The sequence below is a fragment of the Solanum stenotomum genome, chromosome 12 (assembly GCF_019186545.1).
Source record: "Solanum stenotomum isolate F172 chromosome 12, ASM1918654v1, whole genome shotgun sequence".
In the NCBI taxonomy this organism is placed as follows: domain Eukaryota; kingdom Viridiplantae; phylum Streptophyta; class Magnoliopsida; order Solanales; family Solanaceae; genus Solanum; species Solanum stenotomum.
In genome coordinates, this window is record NC_064293.1 from 16,703,298 (window position 1) to 16,722,268 (window position 18,971).

Genomic DNA, 18,971 nt, shown 5'->3' on the forward strand with positions numbered 1-18,971 from the left:
TTAGCTTATACATAGAGGATTAAGCTAGTATAAAGTTTTCTGTTCACAATCTAGGATTGAAATTGGACATGCCATCGGTACGATTGTAGCACAAGATTGTATGTAATTTATCTTGATTATGGGAACGGTATAGTTTCCAACTTCTTGTGCTAGTGCATTTTGTATGTATTGAACGGGACCAAGAATAGATAGTTGTTCTAGACTAACTGGCAAAAGCATATTCTCTAAACTATTAAATGTACTTATATTCTTAATCCTGATATAACTATTATGATATGTATATATTAATTATCGTTTTGATTTATTAAAAGGTGAGACTCTGAGATGGGTCAATATGCCTGGTAGATTGGATGATAATAATATATATTGGTGAAATAACAAGTTAGTTGATGTAATCTACGTCTCGTTATAGAAATTGATTGATATGCCTTTTTGAGAAACTTATAAGTTTTCATCGTGTCAAACCTTGCAAGTGGATTTATGAATCCGACACATGAAATAAGTTAAGTAGTGCTCTAAAGTAAATTAATCATTGAATTAAATTCGTCAGTAATTTAATTTATTGATTAGTATCTGTAATCTTAACATGGGGAATTAAATAAGTGTTTAATGAGGAATTTCAAAATATAAATAGAGGAGTGCAATTACGAATTTCTAGTAGAATGATTTGTAATTTATTATGGTAAGAATAATTCAAATTAATTATTTGAAATTATTTCCATAATAGGAAGCCTCAGTAATTAATTTTGTGGTCCCTACAGTGCTCATATTTAACTAGAACTCAGAATCTTATTTCTAAGGGAAAAGGAGGAAAGTAGCGTTAGTTTTGGTTGAAAAAGAAAATAATGTGTGTTTTTCTTTTGATCAAGAAAGACTACGTTTTGTTCTCCTCTTTTGATTGGGAAGAAATCTCTATAAGTAGGGATTCTCCTAACCTAGAAAAAGATTGAAGGTTTTCTATTCATACTTGCCCGCCCAAGTATTAAGAGAGTTCGGATGTGAACTTGGGATCATTGTTGAAGACTTCAAAGTTACTGTCTATCGTGTGGATTCGTTTGAAGGTCTATCTAACTTGTGGATTCGCTTGAAGGTATCTACTCAAGCTTCAAGAGGTAATTCTTGAATTAAATTTCTGTAAGTTTATGTGTTCTAGCATATTATATGTGTTCTAGCATAAACGATTTGGTTATCTATTATTCATGTAAGCAGTAAGATTCTTGGTATGCTTCCACTGCGCATATAGTTTTCCAACAATTATCTCAATTGTAGTTTCCTTTGACGAGAGGTTTTGACTTCGAGCCCTGGGTATGGAGAAAATTTTATTGGGAGTGTCGTTCTCGAACGGGCCCTGCAGTGTGAGATCCAAATTTAGTCGGGGCTCCAATATAAGCTTCAGACACCGAGTGAGGTATCCGTTTTAAAAGTCAAGATACATGATTTATTAATTTGAATTAAAGGGGTGTAACTTATTTTCTTAATTAAAGGAGTAATTGATGATTAATTAACAACTCAAACAGATTTACAACATCCTTTGTGTATCCCTTGGTACATGTTTAATTAAGGACGGTAACTAAAATATTTAATTTAAGGAGGAAATCACTCTTTTAACAACTTTTGAGTATAATTATTCTAACAACTTCTAATAAATTAAAAAAAAAAACTAATTTATTCCATTTATTTTCAAGCTACAACAAAGTGAACAACTATTTCTAGAAATTCGAATTTGTTTCTCAGAATTTTGAGATTTTTTTTTCAAGTTTTCATTTTTAGAAAATAATGTGTACCTCGCACTATGTATCTGATTCATGCACCTTATTTCATTAAATGCATTCATTAGGTGTATCTGCTATATACGTATATCTGATACATAATATGTATTTGAAACTTGTTATGTAGCTGAAGTATGCATCCAATTATTTTTCAATGGAATTTGAATCGATAAATGTGCGTTTTGGCTTTAGTGGGTCTTTATTATCGCTAACCGCGTTAACAATGAGTTTGTAATTACTGTAACTCCATAAAAGCATGATCTACAATGATCTCATTGAAGTATGACCAGATACATAACAAAATCGTCTCAGATACACTAAAGGAAACACACTAGATCATGACAGAAAGATCTCAGATATATGATAGAAAACAACTCATATATATTTAATAGAAAATACATACACATTTAATAAATAAACAAATATATAAAATAAGGATATATACATTAAAGAAAGGGAGATACATAAATGAAGGGCAGATACATAAGACATTTAGATACGCCTAACGAATATTGTATCTCTTCAAATTCGTCGTAAACTCACCAAGTCCGGAACTAGAATCCAGCACTGATGTGGCTCTAGATCTTGGCTTTCAACTTCTTTTCTCCGTTTTAACAATCGATTTCCGGTAACCGTAATTGTTTAATACCCATTCTCATTTTTTAAACAATGGAACACCGTCGACTGAGGTTTCCCGAACATGTCAATCAAACAATTTTGTGGCCGCAAAACTTTTGTTCCCATTTTTCCTTCTCAAATAAAGAAAAAGAAAATCAAAATTTGTACAAATAAATACCCCAAGAAGATTATATTGCTCAACAATCAGATTGTATTGCTCTGTTTTCAACTCACTTTTTGATGATTTAGTAAAGAATCTATGAGGGAGAAGAAAGGAAGAAAGAAAGAGAACGGGAGATGAACTTGACATAGGAGATCGAGGATGAAGGAAGAGAAAATATGGTGGAGGTGATGGAGAACGCAGTGGGTTGGGGGATATACTGTTCGCATAGGAGTTCGGGGGATAGTTGATGAGAGAGAGATATTGATTATTATTGGACCATTAATTATGATTTTTAAATGTAAAGATAATTAATTAATTCTTGTCTTATAAGAGTTGTGTGTATTTGATTGTATCTTTTAAAAGATATGGCATAAAATATTAACCCATTATTTTCTCAAGTACTGCCCACCAAATTATCCCATTTTGGGTCACCAGCCATGAAATAATTCCATCATGATTTTCTTGTACAACTGGAAATGTGATATTGTAAGTACCATCCAATCATCCATGCCTTGGTGTTCCAAGAACATCACAAGTTCAAACTTGTAGAAGTGAAATTTCACGAGTGTCCTATATTTTCTTGATTGGAAATTAATTACCATATTATGTGTATTTTTAAGCACTACAACTAGAGTATTCTTACCTTCAATGCTGATCAAGGCAAAAATTGGAGAGCAACAAGCAGGAGCGCATGTTGAATAACATCATTGAAAAATAATCCCGCATGCAAATTAAATATAAAAGAAAATGAAATTTTCAGGTCTCTAATATGAAAAATAAAGATATCTTGTAGGAAAGAAAAAAAAACATAATACTAAAAACATATTTGTAAAAGAATACAAAACCAAATTTCCCTCAAACATTTGAGTTGTGCATGAGAAGGCTAGTTTAAGCTGAGACACAATTTAAAAAAAAATAAAATTTCAATGACCATCAGAAGATCCTAATAAATGAAGGTAAAACAAGAGTCAGAAGCAACGATTACTTCTTGGTTCAAATACGTTTCCTAAATGTACAACATTTTTAACGAGACCATAAAAGAGCAGGTTTTCAACTCTTTTTTAAAGTAACACACAGCAGCAATCTACTTCTAGAAATAAAACAACTAGGTACGCCGCTTCCTATCATCATCATCCTCTTCATCAGAATCACCACTCTCACGGAAACGCGGATTCTTTTCCTGCACAACAAGGTTTCACTAAAACCGAAGAGAGATAAAAAGGATTTGCAGCTCAAAGAGTATAAAAGAAAATACCGGTCTGGATTCATGATCAGAGTTTCTCCTAGATTCACGGTCATAAGTCCTCTTTGGATAATCTGGCCGATGGTGATCATCTTCCCTGTGTCGCTTGCGATGATAGTCTGTTTTCCACGTAAAATAAAGAGTTACTCCTATTTGTTAAATCTATTCTAATGAAATGAAAAAATACAATGTCGCAGAGCATTAGAACTGAATCAAAGCTTTGAAGAGCTTACCTCTACCATGTCGATAAGAGCCTCCACGACCATGGTTTCCACCATTATGTCTACCATCTGCATCATTTCTTGTATCAGTCGATGACAGACACGGGAAAAGGTCTATAACAAGTGTACCACATTTTTTTTAAATCATATTATAGTGTATTGCAAAATCAACAGTTTGAGAACCGCAGATAAACTCGGGCTGATGTGAAGTTATTGGAAGTGCACGAAAAAACTCAATGGAGCGTGAAGGTAGAGTGACTATTTCAAGCTTAATTTGAAATCCTCGAGTGGTTGTCTTGATTCAATCTCTTCTTTTTCCTTTATCTCTTGTTAGAGAAACTCTCGAGCTTAAATCTCTGATTTTATAATAGAACAATGAAAACTCACAGCATTTATTTGAAAAAAAAAAAAAAGACTAATCAGGGGAAGAATATGGCCAGCTCAAAATTTAGGACTGGAACAAAACCGAGATCATTAACAACCAGATCTATCCATGCTCAAACTTATACAATTCTTTTGACCATACACGTTTGATTTTCTAAGAAGCATTCAGAATGTAGACATTGTGCTTAATAGGTGCAGTATTTTATATTAAAAAAGCACCATTCCTCTGATAGCTATGGTTATAACTCATAAATTGAAAGGCACATATATTAGAACCAGTGAGGTGTATGATAAGAACTTCACTAAGAGATATAGATACAAAGCAAAGTAACGAAGCTCTGAAGGTGCATGTTAAGAAGGGTTTCACTAACGTGCACTTTCAAGATGGCTTGACAAAATACCCCTCAAAACTATTCCAAAGACACCAGTGAATCAGGAAAACAATACCCAAATGGTCACCCCAGAAACAGGCATTTCCCAGCAGCTTCCGTCAGTTCAATTAGACCAATTTTTGCTGAAGTTGGGAACACAAGAACTGGTTCGCAATCAAAGTTGTACGCACAAAGGCAATTCTACAGGCCCCTACAAAGACAGCAGCATGAGTGGCAAAACCAACTGAGGTGGAGGACGATGTCGCTACGGCTGCAAGGGAACTCACATACTCTGCCGGTGGACCTGTGCTTTCTTCACCGATGGCTGATGTAGTAAAAAGAGAATCGCACAGGGAGCAAGGTATGAAACTCAACTTTTATTCCCCTAAAATGAAGGGTAAAATTAAGGATGTGAAACCTTAATCCTAATGAAATTACTGTTCAAAGCCGCAAGTGGAAAAGTGCTTTGATTGGTTATGTTATCGGTGGGAATCCAACGTTAAAGGAGATGTTGAACTCTGTATACAGAGTTTGGAATGGCGTTGAAACTCCTGAAGTATTCCAACATGATGATGGGTATTTCATATTTAGATTTGAGTTTTTGGAGGATAAGATGGCCATCACAGAGAAGGGTCCTTAAACATTCCACAATAGACCTGTGATCCTTACGGATTGACTTCCTGATTTTCAGGTGAGGAAGGAATCGAGAGAGTGGTGCCCCTCTGGATGCAATTCCCAGGACTGCCTCTACAATATTGGACAGAAGAGAACTTGGATCGAATTGGGAACTTTTTGGGTAAACCTGAATACACTGATAAGCTAACAGCTCACAGTTAAAGGATTTCCCACACCGTGTATTGATCGAGATAGACATTACCCAGCCCCTCCCAATTGAGCTGAACATTGAGAAACCGAATGGGGAGATGTTGGAACAGGATGTGGAATATGAATGGATGACAAAGTTCTGTCCAGAGAGTTGTCAATTTGGACACTTCTATACATATTGCTCGATGCCTTTCAAGAGTCAAGCTGTACGCAGGAAGAGAAGGAAAGAGAAAGTAAAATGGAAGTCGAAGGCAGTGGATGTACAAGTTGTACCACGATTGGGTGAGATGGTTGACAAAGGGGAGCAAGTGCAGATTGATACTAGCAAACACAAAGGGCTTATCGACTATGAGGTCCAAGCTGCTACGGCCAATGCACCCCTCAGAATTCAGGAAGACCACTAGGAGAGCAGTGCACAAGCTACTCCTGGAATTGAAGATACAGGGCAACAGATGCAGGAGACAATTTCTGAGGGTTTCAAAGGGATTACATCTATTGAACCACCCCACCCCCTATGATAATCACATCTTTGAACATAAGAGGCCTGAATAGGCCCTACAAGCAGAAAAGATGAATTTTTTTCTGCTTAAGCATAAGGTGGAGGGTTATTGGCATTATAGAAACAAGAGTGAAGAGGCCCAAAGCAAAGAAAGTTCACCAACAATTTGGTAGAGAAAGGAACTTCTTTACTAACTATGATTATGCATCAAATGGGAGGACCTGGTCATGTTGGAAACCTGTAAATGTGACGGTAGTTACTCCGCTATCTACATCACAACTTAATATCTGCCAGATTGAGGATAGGAACTCAAGCTTTGTTAATCTAGTCACCTTTGTGTATGGACTACAACCATTGCAGATATACAGGCTTTATGGGATAAACTAAGAGCAATTGCGCCTACTGATGCTTCTCTCTGGCTGATCTTGGGTGATTTCAACACCATATTACTACTGAAGACAGAGATCATGGGGTCCGTGTTCATCAGAATGAAACTAGAGACTTCCAACAATGCTAGATGCTCTTCCCCTTTTGGATCTGGTTAAGCACAACCACTGGTAAAGACTTAACCTCTTATCAACCATAGGCTGCTGGCAGAACGGGGAGCAGAATCACACAGCAAGAAATCATTCTTGATATGTTGGGCAAAAGGAAGTTGTAGAGGAGCATTCAGCCACTTGACCGTAAGGAGTTCCGTCATTCTTCTATTCAAGTGGGAGGAAAAAAGACTTTTATGCTTTATGGTCTGAATTCACTTAAGTCTTGGGAAGATTACTAAAAGAGGATGTGAATACTCCTGGTTCAAAGAAAGAGCTGAAGACCGTACATAGCAGCAATGATTGGATGTTTGGCAGTGCTGACTGGTTTACTAATTATGGGCATATAGAGGCTGATTTCATGCTCCCTGGGTGCTCAAATCATTCCCCAGTGCTACTAAATACTGGACTGCCTACCAGACCATTGAAGAGGCATTTCAGGCTCTTGACAGTGTTACTCAAGCAAGATGACTTTCACACAGCTGTCCATGAAGTTTGAGCCAGGAGATAAAAGGAGTATGCTATGTTTGTGGTCTGGAAGAAACTCAAACTATTGGAGGCAAAAGTTAGAAGAATGAGTAAGAAGTTTTCCTCATTAGAGACCAAACTACTATAGTTGAGAACCAACTTGCAACAATTCCAGGACAAACTCAATGAAGACTTCTTTAATCCTCAATTGATTGATGCTGAGAAAGAAGTACTAGTCCATCTGAAGAAATGGGAAGCAATAAATGAGGGAGTACTTAGACAGAAGTCAAGGGCAACTTGGATATCTGGAGGTGACGCAACTCTTAAGTATTTCCATGCCCTTGAAAGCCAGACAGGCAAGGAATAAGTTGGCCCATTCTTATTCAGCAGGAACTTTTAGCTTTCTTTGAACAATTACAAGGGAAAGCAGCAGTTACACCTCCTTGTATTGATATCAGCATTGCAAGGAATTGATGTCTCAATCTGCAGCAGCAACAACACCTTATGAAGAAGGTGAACAGAGAAGATGTAGTTCTAGCCTATGTTGCTCGGACTCTTCAAAAATTTCAGCGGGTGCGTGTCGGATTCGCCAAAGTAGTGCATTTTTTAAGAGTCCGACACGGGTGCGGCATCAAAAGTGAAGAGTCTGGGCAACTAAGGTTCTAGCTCTAAATGCCTACCAAATGATAAGTCACCAGGCAATGGCTTCCCTGCTGAGTTTTTCAAAGACTCCTGGCTTACTGTTGATGATGTCAGTGCAGCAGTTCTACAATTCTTTCAGAATGGTAACTTCTGAGAGCCATGAATTAACTAACCCTACCTTTTTTAAAGATTTTTGTCCTATTGCATCTTCTACCACCCTTTACAAGCTTATTTCCAAGATTATTACTACTCAGCTTAAGATAGTTGTAGACTATATTGTTGGTCCTTCCCAATCTGCACTTATTGAAGGGAGAAAAATACTAGTTAATGCCATTATGGCCCATGAACTAGTTAATGAGTGACCAAAAGGGTGTGTAGATGCATAGTCAAGGTTAATATAAGAAAGGCTTATGACTCAGTTGAATGGTAATATCTAAGGGTGGTGGTATTGGAGTTTGGTCTTTACCCTTAGACTAGTTGAGCTGATTATGGGGTGTGTAAGTACTGTTAATTATGCTTTCCTGCTGCATGGAGGACTTACACCTAGTTTCCAAGCTCTCATTACCTTAATGTACTAGCTATAAGGTACTTGAATAGACCCCTCAAAAGGCTACAATATGTCCCTGATTTCAACTTCTATCCTAAATGTGAGATTGTGGTTGATACATATATGTTTTGTTGATGAACTGCTTATGTGTTGTAGAGCAGATAGGATATCTCTATCCAAATGATGCTTAACTGTTTTGAGCATTTCTGAGCAGTCTCTGGACTGACAGCAAACATGGAAAAAAATTGCTTATATATTTTTGGGGTTCAACCTGAATTTAGAGTCACTGCTGTCTGAATTTCACTTTTCTTTAGGTGTGATGCCCTTCACATATTTGGGTATACCACTGTCTTCTAGAAAGTGAACTATAAGCCAATGCATGCCCCTGGTTGAAAGAATTGCAGCTAGGTGAAATATTGGACTTCTAGGTTTCTGTCTATGGTGGTAGAGTGCAGCTTATTAGAAGTGTTTTAGTTGAGATGCACACATACTGGGCTCAGAAGTTCCTATTGCCTAAGGTGTTATCAATGCTGACTAGTATAGGCAGGAATTTCTTAACCAATGAGAACTCTAAAAAGGCCTTTGTGGCTTGGGTTACAATGTGTCAGCCTAGGTCTACTGGTGGCTTAAACATTCTGGATTTCTTTATCTGGAATAAAACAGCATTTGGCAAACTCTTATTGGCAGTGTCTATGAAGAAGGATGAGTTGTGGGATCTTTGGGTACACAGTTACCACATAAAAGGCAGGAATTAAGATGACACGGAGGCCCCAAAGCAAGCAAGATGGATTGTTAGGAAAAATTTTGCTTCTAGGGACCGGATTCAAGCTGCAGGTGCACCAAATATGCACCAGATTTAGCATCAATGCAGCCTATGGTGCAATGCTTCCCCAATTTCCAAAAGTGGAGTGGAAAACTCTAGTAATGCTCAAGGGACTGGTCCCTAGACATCGGTTTATCTTATGGTTAGCTTTGCATCACAAACTAACCACTTTTGAAAGGCATATCAAATGGGGCATCCAAGTGCCCACAGATTGTGTTCTTTGTGAAACACAAGTGATGGAGACTCAAGTTCATCTCTTCTTTGGCTGTGCTTATTCTCACAAGGTCTGGAAATTCTGCTGCAGTGGCTGGGACTTGACAGGCACATTGGGAGCTGGAGTACTGAGGTTGAGTGGCTATCCAAGAAGGTTATAAATATGAAGCCCAGAAATGCTATATTGGGTTCCTGTTTGCAACAGCTGTTTATGCCATATGGATAGAGAGGAACAACAGAAGATTGAACTCAAAGAAGCAGGATGTATAAAGCCATCATTAGGGATAGTATTCTGCTAGTGCATATAGGTGGTCAAGAAAAATGTAAACAGGCAGTTTGACTGAATAGTTTGAACTGGTTCCCTAATTTGTAAAGCTAGTCCTGAGCCTGTTCAGGTTGGCTAAATAGTTTGTAAGGTTTTTTGTTTGGTTGTTGGCTGAAAGTGCTAGTTGTACATAATGTTATACTGGTTGAACAAAATCTTTTCATTCAACCAAAAAATAAAATAAAATTCACCATCAACATTGACACAAACAGATAATAAGAAGTCAGAAGAACTGAACTTCGCCATTGACTTTGAACTAATTAACACTAGTTTTACTTGTAAGAAACAGTTATCCCACCCCAAACCAAGGTTTTTTGTTTGGTTGTTGGCTGAAAGTGCTAGTTGTACATAAAGTTATACTGGTTGTACAAAATCTTTTCATTCAACCAAAAAATAAAATAAAATTCACCATCAACATTGACACAAACAGAAAATAACAAGTCAGAAGAACTGAACTTCGCCATTGACTTTGAACTAATTAACACTAGCTTTACTGGTAAGAGACAGTTATCCCACCCACCCCAAACCCCACGGTCGAAGTCAAAAGTTTTCTACCGCATTGAAGCACACACAAGTCTGTAGTAGTAAAATCAAAATATGCAGTACCCAGGCACTTCAAGTTGACTGTTGAATCAAAATATTTCCTTATTGAAAAAAAAAAGGAAGAAGAAAAATATCTGCATTCTTTACATTCCACATTTCAAGTATTAAAAAAATGAGAGAAAGAAGCTATTTGCTAAGACGCAAGAAAGAGACAATATTATCGAAGAATCAACTAATTATAAAGTTAAGAAGAGTCAAACTTACAGTGAGGTGACGGCATAACTGGTGCGTACGCGCCCAACGATCCTGTACCATAATCCACTAGCTGCCTTTGTGCTTCCAATTCCTTTTGGACCAATTTTCCATAACCACCTCGACGTATTGCTAGTTAAGGGATTAAAAGATAGTCCTAAATTTTTAAATATAATGAAGAAAAATGAAAGAATGATTTTGCTGACATCTTCAGGGTGAACAAATGCAAAAATTAGCATTGTTCTAGTTGCTTGGACTATCATGCTAGAGTTTCAACCAATCGCCCGAAAAGGTGATGAAAACTTAATAAATTGATTAGCCATAAAAGTAAAATATTTTTGTGTGCATCTTCACGGGTTAAACAATATTCTTTTCTTTGATAAATTGGGTTAAACAATGAATCTTAAAACACATATATTAGCAAACCATGTAAAAAATGTCAAACCACCTTTCCTATCCTTGATCCAGTAAACATTTCTGCGAGCCAAAATTCATCTCCTGAAAAGATGGTCACTTATACTAAAAAGTGTAGAAAAGTTCTGGTTCATGACAAAAGAATAAAGGAAGATCTACTTCGAAATATTTCCTTGGGAAATAACTAACAAAGAAAAACATTGCCTGTTAAAACTTTGCAACATCCCATCTGCTACCAGATGAAATTTCCAAAACTAAAGCTTTTGAAACACATTTGTGATACTGGTTCCTGCCTAAGCAATGGTCAGCTGGGGGGAGGTGGCATAGCAGGTACCCGGTGGAATAGTCGAGGTACCCACAAGTTGGCCAGACACCAGCATCATAAAAACAAAAATATTTGAGACTCTGGCTTATTCCCTCAAAGCATTACACATCAGGGTCACTAACACTTGAGAAAGAATGTTATAGAATCTTATGCTAACAAGAGAAAGAAGCTTTTGCTTTATCCCTACCTTTTTTTTATGACCCTTTATCCCTACCTTAACAAGTAACCTGCTTGATGCAGAGGGTTATGGTTTTTGTAGATGGTAATTGGTCACATAGAACCCGCAAAAAAAAAAAAAAACAGCTGAAGTACCAGAATTTTGATACCCCAAGCAGCTTCACAGGGGTAAGTGCTTATTGGGAAAATGCTAGAGAGATGCACTCCCTCCCTCAATCTCAAACTCAATCTCGATCAAGTACTACAGAGATATTTCTCAAGAAGGCACTTCAGTAACCTAAGACGTTGCATCAACAAAGTATAGCCAAAACCTCAAGCATAATTGTGTATAGAGGAATAATATACACAATTTAACATATTAGCTAGAGTCAGATACCACTTTAGTTTCAATTGCCAAACAGACTAGTCACACACACCACATATATACATAATATTAGAATATGTAAACCCATTAAACTAGATCCTTTTTTTCCTCAATTTATTTATACCATATCGGCATACATGACGATAGTATGCCAAGTTTTGCCAGATTTTTACATACACTTCCCTGCTTTTAAAAGACATTTTCCTAAACAAATTAGCTAAGAGTACTTGGTTTGACATCCTTCTGCATACAATGAATTAAGATTGACTAGCTCTATCCTACAAGTTCCATGTCTGTTTTGTTCAATTCCAGAATATTCATCATTTTAGTGCATGATAGGACCAAATCATTTTAATCTGAACTTAAAAAATTTAAGAAAATAGCTAGAAAATAAAAAACGAAAAAGCTAAGAAGTTGAGTGAAGATTATTAACACAAACTTATCGATAGAAGAGAAGGATATCTGGATCATAGTCAGTACGATATTCATCGCGTACCTGGGAAAAAATGTATATCAGATCAAATGCTAGTATGAATCTCAAGATAAAAGGATGAGCCTCTGAGGAGATTACCTGTCCACCACTCCTACCACGGCCCCATTGCCTACCTTCTTGAAATCCCCAATCAAAATCAACACGAATAGGGCGATCATCAAGAATTGTTCCACTGATATATTTGACAGAGTCTTCAGCGTCGTCTCTAGAGTAGTACCTGAAAATATTTTTGCAGTTATTACAGCTGCAAATGATATTCTCCTTACCTTCTTTTGTTTTCTTCTTTAGCTTTCTTTCCCTTATACAGGGAAGGGGGTAATGGCCTAATGAGAGATAAACTCAAAGATATAGATGTAACAAACTACAACATACACCTAATACCATCCTGGTGTTTATAAAAAGAATCCACTTCAAAAAATAATGAGCAAATAGGTTTTTGCTTCTTACTGCAACAGTGGAAGCTCCAAAGAGACAAGCTTGTGATACCCTCCTTGCATTCTGTTTCTATTGATCTATATTTATATGGACACATCGAAAAGTTCATGTCTTTCCTAATGTCAATCTTTTTACTCTTGACATAAATATAAACTACTAAATCATGTGACCTCATTTCAACTAACTTCTCTCCTTTTTGCAGTTCATAATATTATTTTAACTCCTTCCCATCAAACCTAATATAATAATACACATCCAAACATTTTTTGTTAAACTATCTTAGTATCAACCCAAGTCAATTAAAATGACAGCAGATCTAAAAGTAGCAAATTTGACAAGCTTGGAACAGGCAACAAGACAGAATGCTAAGAAACAGATACACTTCCCAAATACAAATCCACACACCACCACTACCCACCCATGCATCCAAAAGAAACACAACCAAAACAAACACCATAACCTATAAAAAGTTTTCTTTTATTTATAAGGAACCAATAAAAAGTTCTTCTTCAAACATTAGCCAATATTTTCTGCAAGTCATCAAAGAACTAATAATAGCTTGTGGGTGAATATGATGACACATGGATGACATGAAGTTGCAAATACACTTTTAGTATCAAACTTTTGGGATTTTAAGGCAAGAACAGAGATACTTTTTCTTTGTGAAGTGCTAATTCGGTGATCCGTTTTTGCAAGAAACTATTTTTCTCTGATTTTCAAGCAAGAACTCTCCTCTTTCCTTGTTAATGGTCTTGTTTTCCATCATTAAGAAGGTGATAAATGGGTAAAAAAGGAGTGAAACAAGCAGATAACATCAAAGACACCACAGCCAAAACACTCCAACTTCTTGTTGTGATACCTGTTCAACTAACAAAGTCAAACCAACCCATGGACTTGAAAAAAGAAGAAAAAGATAAGAATAGGAGGGAAATTCTTTTATTTTCTACCAAGCAGGAGGGAAGTTTCCTTTTCAGTTCAAGGTGGCGAAAATATGGAGAAATGCAGCCCCATCTAGCGAAATGTTTTTTAATACTAAGGACCTCAGTTACGAACAAAATAACTATGTAACAGGAGATTAGTGTCAAATAACAATAGCACCTTCCATTTTTCTCCAAATTGATGCAAAAATAATAATAAATACCCCTTCCCTTCCCTTTTTCACTCTCCTCTCTTCTCTTTTCTTTTCTCCTGCATATCCTTTCCCTATCAAAATAAGTTGATTTTAAGAGCTTGGCAAAGCAGGCTATAAGTCTTCCATTTTTTCCTTTAAGCACATCCAAGTTATCAAGAGATCCAAATACTCATATCTGACTTTAGTAGACTTCGCTATAGCCTTCTCTACTCTCAATAGCCAACTGCGCACTTATCCAGCAATATGAATTAAATCCTTGACAAGCTCACCATATGATAATCTTGCCTACTGTGCTTTCATTTCACATGCCCTAAGAACATCTGACTTTAGAATAAGGGAGCATTACTTAACTCATACAGCGCCTTTGCAAAAAGAACAACTGGAACTAAAGTTTGCCTTCATGTAAAAAAAAAAGGTCCATCCACTATTTTCAGCAGACATCTGTCTTGCCTTCTTCCTATGTCATTGGCCATACTCTAATACAACCAACTTCCCACAAAAAAAATGAAAAACAAAACAAAATTATACTGACCCCTTGCCTCTACCAGGTATCTTGTCCTCACTTGGAAAACCTATGTGGTCTTGAACGCATCTAATAGATTCAGATTGCTTACACTATGCTAGGAGGGCATGTCAATTATTCTAAACACTCTATACTGAACAGATATGACTGTGGTATCGTCTTCTTTAATAATCTTCAGAATACTTCTAAGTTCCTTGTATTAACCCTCAGGATTGTAAAATATGTCATCTAAATATGAAGACACGGTGGGTAACAGTTGATTGATTAGCTTGTAGAAGTAGAAATGGCAGACAAGATTCTTAAATTCATCAGGTGGCATGAACAAATGAAAAATACATAATATGAAATCCTTACTGAACAATTAGACAAATTCAGAACTAGAGGAAATTAGTTAAGCTGGAGCAGGTGTACCATAACTGGAGAGGAAATTAAATGGTTGAAAGTTAGCAACACAAAATGTAAGAAATTGGGGACTGAAAGAAAGTTCAGGCCATACATTATAAAGCAGAATCCACAAGGAGTTTTGGAATTCTTATCCAATCCCATCACTATCTTTTTAATCTCTCCAGCACGAGAGAACAGCTCATATACTTGTTCCTCTGTTGTGTAGAAAGACATGTTCCCAACATAAACAGTTATCGACCTTAACAAAGCATCTTCAAATTCTTCTTGCGTTCCTGGAAATCTTCTGTCCCTATAAGCTGAAATCTTGGCTAAATCCTACGAGAAAAAACAGCAGATAAAATGTTAAAAGATAGTTAAAAGCAAATAAAACCTAGATTAAGAAAGGACATAGGCACGTTTATGTATTATGCCTTATTTTTATATACTCCTCCAAAGGTTGTGCTTTTGACAGGCAGGAGAAGATCCCTAGAGGCATTAGGATGATCCACGAAAACAGAAAGAAAGACAACTTGAAAACATGAAATCAATGGACAAATTGATTATTGGACAAATATCCCATGTATAAAGCATGCTTGAAAAATCAATGGACACTGGCGTTCATATTACCTTGAACAAAGAAGCCATTACGTTCTGCTCCCAAGGATATCTCCCACTACGTATCTTTTGCGCCTAGTAACTGCAACATTCTAATTTGGGTTAAGAAAAACCAGGGAAATAATCCGTCGAGTTATAAATAAGCACAATAGACAAAAGAATGATTAATCATTCAAAAAATAGTTATCAAGTTCACCAATTCACTAGCCTCAACTTGACAGCCAGCATTTTGATAGACTGATTCAGAGTTAAATAATAGTTCAAAAAAAACTAGCATATTCTAAATGAAAGAGGTAATAAGAATAAAGAGAAAATTCTGGTAAATCTAATTGAGAATTATGACTTTCAAAGTGTTGAAAACTCACAACACTGATAAGTTCCATTAAACTTGATCAAAAAAACCAATTCATTTTTTCCATAAGTTAGTCAAAAAGATACAAAAAATTTATGCCCTTATTTGCTTTATTCCTTTTTTTTCCTTACGGAACAAAAATATTCAGTAACTTGACTACTAATACTCAAAGTAAGATTAATATACCATCATGACTATGAACCCCCAGCACCACATGGGCAACATACAAGAATGCATATATATTTTTGAAAATATGGAAAAAGAATGCATATTAACTTGTAAAAATCAGAAAGAACATTAACAAATCGGTATAAACAGGGATGGCTTCAGGTGAAGTAAGTATGGAGTGGTTGACTAGTTGTTTGACGTCATTTTTAGGATATCAAAGTTGCCTTAAGAATGGAGGTGAAGTACAATGATCCTATTGTACAAGAATATGGATGATATTATGAAATTGCACCAAGTATAGAGGCATCAAGTTGATAAGTCACACTATGAAAAGTTTGAGAGAGGGTGAGTAATTTAGTGTTGTCTGGTTTCCCTCCATTATATTCAACATGGCTTCTTCACTACCCTATTTCCTTTCCAAACTTGATTTTGATATGTTTTACTTAATCCGACGGTCTACCAGAGATAATTCTCTACCTTTACTTGATCAGAACTGTACTTCTGGCTAGCAATTTGCAGTTAAGCTCACAACCTCGAGGAACAAAGAAAATTCAGAACCCTACTTCCAAAATTCACAACACAAACCAAGGGCGGCTCAACCCTAAAGGCCTAAAGCCACTTACCCCAAAAAATAAGGGCCTCGAAAGAAGCAAAAACTCACCTAAATTCAGTTTGCTCAAATACGAAAACATACCGAAGATGTATAATAAACAAAATAAAGCAAGAGGCAAGATTAAACGATGAACAAAAAGCACTGAGCAGACAAAAGATGAAGGAGTTACATACATACATACATACATAAAAGAGAAAACCAGATCTGATGAAGGCGCTGTAATTGTGAGAAGGCCCTATTAAACTATTAACCCATACCACTCTTGGGAGTTGGGAAGAAACAAACAAAATATCCTAGTAGAATATTAAAATAATTATGTATTTATGGTTAATATTAATTTTTAAAAATTTAATAATTATTATGCACATATTTTTGAACTTTTATTATTGATATAATTATACGTCAAAAAAAATACCTATTAAATTTACGGTTACTTTTTATTTATTACTCTCTCCATTCCATATTAAGCTAATTTTTAAAGCATTTTTCATTTTTCAAATTAACTTAATTGTTTAGTTTTCAAGACTACTTTTAGAGTGTTCTTCCAATTTTACCCTTCATTAGTTAGTATTGGAATTAGTGATTAATTAATAGTTAGTTATTTTAATCATAAATTTGACATTAATTAATAAGGATAAAAATGAAAAACTAGATTCAATTTATGTCTTAACCATAATTTTCACGTGTTTTAGGAATTAACTTATGTAATACAACTGATCCACTAATTTTTTTTATCAACGTAGCTTTGTTCTCAATATTTTTGATTAGTTTGGTGTTAACTTTTATCAACCAATGAGATACCTTATACAAAAAACATGTCGGGGTTACTACGCTCACCGCGCACTTACGTTACCTCATGAGTTTCTTCTTTAAATTTCGAACCCCCTGAGCTTAATTCCTGGATCCGCCACTAGCCACAATCACAATCACAAAGTACATTCTCATAATCATACAATCAAGTCATGATTCATGGCATTCATCATTCATCTATCCTCATTTACAATTAGTGTGATCAATAATGCAACATTAGCATACATACACGTATTATAATGAAGCAAGAACAAGCATGCATCACACCACATGACACACATTTGACCAATGATACTAAAAAACTAACCGTTCACGTCAAAATCAGTTTCGGGAGTTCTACTCTCCCAAATTTAATTATGTAAAGTCGTGCAGGTCCCTTAACGTCTTAGTTATCTACTCATATGATCAAAATCAAAATTAAACCAACCAATTGTTATTAGATTTCCCTAGACATTACTGACTCTGATTTCGTCCAAATCTGGACTAGGTTGGAAAATTCCAAGTTACTACGAAAATATTTTCCGGTCCAAATTTTTTTTCTCCGTTGGCTTTTCTATAACGATTTGAACTGGTCATTACAATAGATACAAATTTACCCATTACTCATCCCCGAGTGACAAACTTAGGAAAAATAGGCAAAGGAAGGATGGAGTAGTACTTGAATCGACGAACAACTGGATACTTGTCTCGCATGTCCTTCTCGGTTTCCCAAGTAGCTTCCTAAACTGGACGATGCTTCCATTAAACTTTCACGGACTTAATCTCCTTGGTCCTTAGCTTTCGTACATCACGATCAAGAATTGCAATCTGTTTCCTCCTCATATTGAAGGTCCTTGTTTAACACGACTGAGTCTCATTTTATGATGTAATCCTAGTCACCATGATATCTCTTCAACATAGACACATGAAATACCAGATGAACTCCCGATAGGTTAGGAGGTAAATCCAATCTATACGCCACTGGCCCTTCACATTTGAGAACCTCAAAGGGATCAATGTATCGCGAACTTAGCTTGCCCTTCTTACTAAATCTCATCACCCTTTTCATAGGTGATACCTTATGAAGAATATTTTCACCAATCTGAAATGTCATGTCTCTTACCTTATGATCTGCATACTTCTTCTGTCTACTCTGGGCTGCTAGAAGCTTAGCTTGAATACTCTTCATCTTATCTTAAGCATCCTTCACTAAATCAATCTCCTAAGGTTTCACATCTCCAGCCTCGAACTATCCTATGGGTGATCTACATCCCCTCCCATAAAGTGCCTCAAATGGTGCCATATCAATGCTGGTGTGATAACTATTATTATAGAAGAACTCACACAAAGGTAAGAACTTATCCCAATGCCCTCCAAAATTAATCACACATGCCCTCAACATGTCTTCTAACACTTGAATAGTCTTCTCTAGCTGCCCGTCCGTCTATGGATGGAAAGCGGTACTAAAAGTAAGTTGTGTGCCCAATTCATCATGTAACTTCCTTCAAAACTTGGATATGAATTGGGTACCACAGTCTGAGATGATAAGAAAGGGGCACCTCAAGCAACCTTACTATCTCTTTCACATAAACCTTAGCCAATTGTTCAGCATTATAATCTATTCTTACATAAATAAAATGGGCTGATTTAGTCAATCTGTCAACCACTACCCAAATAGAATCAAACTTCTCCAAAGTCTTGGGAAGACCAACCACGAAGTTCATAACTATCATTTCCCACTTCCA

The 18,971-nt window shown here is 36.2% G+C and overlaps 1 protein-coding gene across 4 annotated transcripts in view; it reads right to left on the reverse strand.

Annotated features, from left to right (window-relative positions):
- Positions 1 to 3,461: 3,461 nt before the first annotated feature.
- Positions 3,462 to 18,971, reverse strand: part of LOC125846899 (nuclear cap-binding protein subunit 2) — a 30,347-nt gene continuing 14,837 nt past the window's right edge. Inside the window, exons 1-9 of one of the 4 annotated variants that reach the window (XM_049526588.1) lie at positions 16,623 to 16,703; positions 15,317 to 15,386; positions 14,802 to 15,025; positions 12,294 to 12,432; positions 12,185 to 12,218; positions 10,455 to 10,568; positions 4,027 to 4,083; positions 3,806 to 3,912; positions 3,462 to 3,730 (exon numbers count right to left, since the gene is read on the reverse strand). In XM_049526588.1, coding sequence (XP_049382545.1) covers positions 3,656 to 3,730; positions 3,806 to 3,912; positions 4,027 to 4,083; positions 10,455 to 10,568; positions 12,185 to 12,218; positions 12,294 to 12,432; positions 14,802 to 15,025; positions 15,317 to 15,334 — 768 coding nt within the window. In that variant the 5' untranslated portion in view covers positions 15,335 to 15,386; positions 16,623 to 16,703 and the 3' untranslated portion in view covers positions 3,462 to 3,655. Of the gene's footprint in view, positions 3,731 to 3,805; positions 3,913 to 4,026; positions 4,084 to 10,454; positions 10,569 to 12,184; positions 12,219 to 12,293; positions 12,433 to 14,801; positions 15,026 to 15,316; positions 15,387 to 16,301; positions 16,327 to 16,618; positions 16,704 to 18,971 lie in introns of those variants that run through there. The other 3 variants (XM_049526589.1, XM_049526590.1, XM_049526591.1) reach the window with 3 other exon arrangements.